Source organism: Myotis brandtii, unplaced genomic scaffold (assembly GCF_000412655.1).
Source record: "Myotis brandtii unplaced genomic scaffold, ASM41265v1 scaffold374, whole genome shotgun sequence".
Classification (NCBI taxonomy): domain Eukaryota; kingdom Metazoa; phylum Chordata; class Mammalia; order Chiroptera; family Vespertilionidae; genus Myotis; species Myotis brandtii.
In genome coordinates, this window is record NW_005364372.1 from 1142901 (window position 1) to 1148831 (window position 5931).

Genomic DNA, 5931 nt, shown 5'->3' on the forward strand with positions numbered 1-5931 from the left:
ACCCCACCCCTCCCCCAGTGCATGAAAGTCGTGCACCGGGCCTCTAGTATTTTATAATGAAAGATAGTACATGCTAAGGGCTCCTGTGCTAAATTGTGTGTATAATAGGAAGAAAGTAGTTTGTCTTCCCTACTGATTGGTCCTGGACATAATAGATTAGAAATTGTTCTGTAGCATAGGTAAGTCAAGATAAAGCTGATAGCTTGGGATATCATTCCAGCTACTCTAGGTTATTGAAAAAGACAGTCTTGATTGTAAATTTTTTGTCTGCTGGGGTTTTAATTAGTATTCTTTTTTTTTCTCTCCTCCCTTCCCCTCTCTCTTAGGATTTAAGAGGGGTGCAGATCCTGGAATGCCTGAACCAACTGTTTTGAGGTACTGTTCTTACAAATAAACATTTCAGGGCAGATGTTCATATGTTAGTGCTGAGTCATTGGGAAGCAGAAGAGTAGTAGTGGTAGGCATTGTAATGGAGCTTTACCAGTTGTTATAGTTTTGGGCTATTGGAATACTGCAGCATTTTGCAGACCAGTTTAGCCTGTTAGCAGGTAAGTACTTTCTCTCCCCTTCCTAATTTTTGTTTACTGTATCATAACTGTAATGAAGCATATTTTTAATTTTTAAAAAATGTTATCTTTATTGTTGAAAGTATTACAGATTTCCTCCTTTTTATCCCCCAGACTCCCTTCTCCCCACGTCCATTCCTTCACCCCACTGTTGTCTGTGTCCATGGGTTACGCATATAAATTCTTTGGTTGACCTCTTTCCTTCCCTCTGAGAATCCTCAGAATGTTGCAGTGAAGCATATTTTTTTTTTAAAAAGCAATAATTTTATCATCCTACCACTTTAAAAGGTAAACTTTTAAATTTCCCATATTTCCATCTTAACCTTATTCAGATAAATACAACTTTTTATATCATTCTAATAAGAGTACGTAGTATTTTATTGTCTTCACCTAAAATTAGAGTTGATATCCTATATATTTTCCAGGTTTTGATTACTTTGGTATTTCGGTTTTTCAGTATTTTACATAATAATATAATGAACATTTTTATGCACCTAGATTTTATAGGTTTTGATTTGGTTCCTTATAATAAATTCTCATGGGATTAGTAAGTCAACTATATAAGCACTTATGGTTCTGAAAATGCATTGTCAGATTTCTCTCTCAGAAACAACCTTGCCAGTGCTTGATAAGCACTTGCAAAAACTACACACACGCATAGGTACAAAGAGTAGACATATTCCTATACTGACACATGTATGTATATATGTATACTTATGAAAACTATTCATATATGTGTATGCACATACATATATATAAAGGCAGAATCTAGAGCAGCAGGTTTGTTCTATAGGAGGGACTGATAGTTTTGGCACTCTAATGGCTAGGACCCCTGCACAGTTGCTGTGGGATTTCAACTTGACCCTCTATTTTACAGACATTTCATGTGGATTGCCCTAACAGACTTTTTATCAGCCATTCTAGGTCTTCAGTTTCTTCAAACTCCTACTTGAAGCCATTTTTTCTAGGGGCAGAAAATACTAATGGCAATATTACTGTCACTTAACAATGTGTCACCCACTGTTTCAGGTGCTTTATATACAATATTTCTAATTGTCCCTTCAGTTCTTCGGAGCAGTCACAGTTGGTAGGTGGTGGAATATGAGTATGTGTGTCTCCAAAGCCTACACTCTTTCCACTGGGTCACGTGGCCTCCCTCAGATGATCTTACCTCTTACTGTAATTAGCACAGTGCCATCTGATAGGAATTTCCTCTACCCTCTCTGCCTTATCAGCCTCTTATCTAAGAGGAAAGGGTCTTTTTTCCCTGAGATGAGCACCCTATGTACCTTCAACTTGTCCATTTCTGCAGTTAATTCTCTTTTCCCTAATAAAGTGCTTTAATAAATGGTCTTCACTCACTGCTACCTTTCTTCACTTCCCTCCCTCCCTTTAACCTCCTACGGTTCACCTTTATGCTATGGCTTGTTAAAACTGCTTTCAGAGATCACCACTAAGTTCCTTTTTCCTTAGCTTTTACTCTTCCAACTGCCATTTCCTTTTTTTGTAAAATGGGGACTTGAGATAATGTGTCTGCTATTTACTAGCTGATTGACCTTAGACTAGTTGTTTCCTTAGAGAAATGTTACTTTAGGAGACGTTATCAGAGATGGGCGACTGGGTCAGACTGAGGGAACATTTTTCCAAGCACTGGAAGTTGCCAACAGGTATCTTTCCCCAAGAGGCTAGTAACCTTTTTAAAATGAAGTTTCCTCTTTTATAAGTTGGGCAAAATACTAGTTCATATGATTGCCATGAGGCTTGATTAAGAATACTGTATGTGAAGTATTAACAGTACTTGGCAAGTAATATGTGAGCAATAAACTGTTAATAGTGATTTTTAATCATTTTTGTGTCATCTCCTTTACCTCATTTCTTTAAAAAATATATTTTTATTGATTTCAGAGAGGAAGGGAGAGAGAGAGAGAAACATCAATGATGAAGTGAACCATCGATCAGCTGCCCCCTACACGCCACACACTGGGGATTGAGCCCACAGCCTGGGCATGTGCCCCGACTGGGAATTGAACTGTAACTTCCTGGTTCATAGGTTGATGCTCAACCATTGAGCCATACCGGCTGGGCCTTTACCTCATTTCTTTCTCCTATGGGAACAATGCTCTAGCTGCGAGATGGTGTTTGCCAATTCCAGAATGAACTGTATATTTTCATGCCTTTGTCCATGTGCTTGTGCTCCCTTGGCCTGGAATGCTCCTTCCCCTCTGTTTCCATTTGAAAATGTAATTCTAGAAAAGCCCAATCTCAAATGTCACCTCTTCCCTAAATCATTTTCTCCTCCTTCCAGCTAAAGCTAGTCTGTTTTTGTGTTCCTATAGTATTATTTTCTGCCATTCTCTGCTTATATTATGGTTGTTGTGTATTTACATTACATTTTGTCCTGTAAGCACCTAAAGTAGCTGCCAACAGTGTTGCATCAATCAGTCAGCTCACCCGGACGTCTTGGTGGGCTTTTTGCATCTTGTGGTACCATTTTCAGACTGGACCTGCATGCTGGACAGTAGCATTTTTGTGTGTGTCCCAAGTGATCCGGGATCCAGAGGTGGGGACAGAGTGTGCCCTCTGGTTGTACTTTTTGGTTTCATTTATCCCACCAAGAGTTGATCCTGGATGCAAACTAGATGGAGCAACCGCCCCTTGCTTTTTCATTTCTTCACCTTAGTGTCTTCTCAGCGCGCCTTGCTGGTGCTGACTCCCTTTTCTGTCGTTATGGGCATCTCTGGTTTCCTTCCAGGAGTATCTATGTTTAGGAAAGAATTGACTAAGTGTCTGAAGAGAATTATCCAGTTATAGCGTTTCATATACTGTGCTGTCTGCACTGGGAAGCTGCCTTATTTGTACCCTGAAAGAAACGATGATAGCTGCTAGGGTTTTACTAATGTGAAGTTTATTGTTCATTAACATAAAGTTTGTTGTTTATGTATGAATTTATTTATGTAATACTTATATAAATAATATAGTTCATGATTTACTGGTCTGTTTTTTTTTTGTTTTTTTTTTTGCTAATTAGTTGGGTTCCTTGAGATGAGGACAATACTCGTTTTCATGCACCTCACCCAGGATGGTGCATTGCATGTGGTCAACAAATGTTGCTTGATAACGCATTTAAAATGCAGTTCTTTAATGAATAAGGCAATATTTTAGTAAAACATTGTTTAGGTAAAATATGTCAATACTAAGGTTCATTAAGAGAATCATTGTTCCCATTATCTGTATAAAGCCAAGGAAGGTTTTCTTTTCCTCTTTATTTTGGATGCTCATTACCGTTGAGGAGATCTTACTAGGTGAATAATTTATTTTCATATCTTAACTGTATTTATAAATACTTGGCGTTTAATGAGAGATTTTAATACACTTTTGAAAATTGGAAATAGAAGAGTGTTGGTTTTTTTCTTAGACAAAGGAAAAATACTTTTAAAAAATTTTACAGAATATTCAAATTGTCATTTTGTGGTGCAATTTTATTGCCATATTACTAAGAATCACATCTTTAATCAATAAGATTTAGAAATAAAACACCTCTTATCTCTTTCCTGGATCCTGTTGCTTAGTCAGCAAATGATTCAGGAGGTTGGGCTAGTTCAGTGATGGCGAATCTTTTGAGCTCGGCATGTCAGCATTTTGAAAAACCCTAACTTAACTCTGGTGCTGTGTCACATATAGAATTTTTTTTGATATTTGCAACCATAGTAAAACAAAGACTTATATTTTTGATATTTATTTTATGTATTTAAATGCCATTTAACAAAGAAAAATCAACCAAAAAAATGAGTTTGCGTGTCACCTCTGACACGCATGTCATAGGTTTGCCATCACTGGGCTAGTTAGTGGGTGGAATGTTTGGGGTAAGAATTAGGTGAGGCAGAAATGAAGGCTGACTGCTTTTGGGATGTGTGTGGACTAATGGTTAAGAGCACCTGGGTCACATCCCACTCTGCCACTAACAATGTGTAACCATATCAAAGCCTCAGTTTCAGCTTCTTTAAAATAGGGATCATAACTAAGAGTTGTGAACTTTCTGTATATTGTCTGACCCATAGAAAGCATTCAATAAATGTGTTTTTTAATTTTACTGATGTTACATCTAGTAATGATACAGGTTTATTTTCTGGGCTCATCAGTCCTTCATGTTAATGAAAATCATTATCATATATCTTTTATTGACCTCCTCAACTTATATTTTCCTTTTTGTTTATATAACAGGTAACTACTGTCAAAACTAACAAAATTGTATTTCTTTAAATATAGGTTTCTATGTTTGATTTTTCCTTTTGTTCAATGAGATTGATCTTTCTCTTCTAGTAACTGAATTTGGTAGACGAGTAAACACAGACATGAATGTTTAAAATCTAGTTCTTAAACTATGTTTAAGAAGTTTTTACTTTGGGGTTTAATTTCTTTCTCCTCTTCACAAACATTTTAGCTTACTTTGGGGATAAAGGACTGTTTGGTCATCTGGATTTGGAAGCAATCAATGGACAGTAACAACATGGAAGGTGTGCCCTCTGGCTGGCATAAGAGATGGGACGTCGTTCACACGTTCACCAATTGAATGGCACAGGGCTCTTCTCAGATGCATCTGTGGCAGAGTGGAACCTCTACTGACTGATTTATGGTGGACTGGATCAAAATAAATATTTTTTAACAATGTTATGTGTTGAGTCCTTTTTGAATTGAACACAGTAGTACTGTTAAGTAAAAATTTAGCCTTTTAGTACTTTTTCAAAACAGGGAATCTGGCCTTAACTGGTTTGGCTCAGTAGATAGAGCGTCGACCTGTGGACTGAGGGGTCCCAGGTTCGATTCCGGTCAAGGGCACATACCCAGGTTGTGGGCTCGATCCCCAGTGGGGGACATGCAGGAGGCAGCTGATCAATGATTCTCTGTCATCGTTGATGTTTCTATCTTTCCCTCTCCCTTCCTCTCTGAAAATCAATGAAAAAAACCCAAAACTGTTCTGTTTAAGGAAAAAAAAAAAAGACAAAACAGGGAATCTGTATTTGTGCCTAGATGCTACCTTCAAAAGTTTGAGAGTTTCCAAGTTAATTTCTTAACACATGGATTCCAGTTTCCCTGTGCGTTGAATTGATAACTTCCTTGGGATATTCTGAGGTAGTGAAAGTAGAAACAGCTCTTAGCTTGTGATAACTTGGCCCTTCCCTCCTGCACTGAATTGGAGTGCAGTTCTGATTGTAAGAAAGGGCTCTGTTGGTAATTGATGGGAATGGCTTTGGGGAGTGTATGTCTGATTTATTTGTGAATTAAATGTGAGTCTGAGATTTCCCTTGGTGGTGCTCGGAAATGAGCTGGCTGGGCAAGAGCCCATTTTTTTTTATTTTTATTTTTT

The 5931-nt window shown here is 37.7% G+C and overlaps 1 protein-coding gene across 1 annotated transcript in view; it reads left to right on the forward strand.

Moving 5' to 3' along the window:
• TOMM7 (translocase of outer mitochondrial membrane 7 homolog (yeast)) overlaps window positions 1-5237 on the forward strand; it is a 9170-nt gene extending 3933 nt beyond the window's left edge. The window contains exons 2-3 of the mRNA XM_005872289.2: window positions 327-375; window positions 5008-5237. Coding sequence (XP_005872351.1) covers window positions 327-375; window positions 5008-5023 — 65 coding nt within the window. The 3' untranslated portion in view covers window positions 5024-5237. The remainder of the gene's footprint in view (window positions 1-326; window positions 376-5007) is intronic.
• Window positions 5238-5931: the final 694 nt, after the last annotated feature.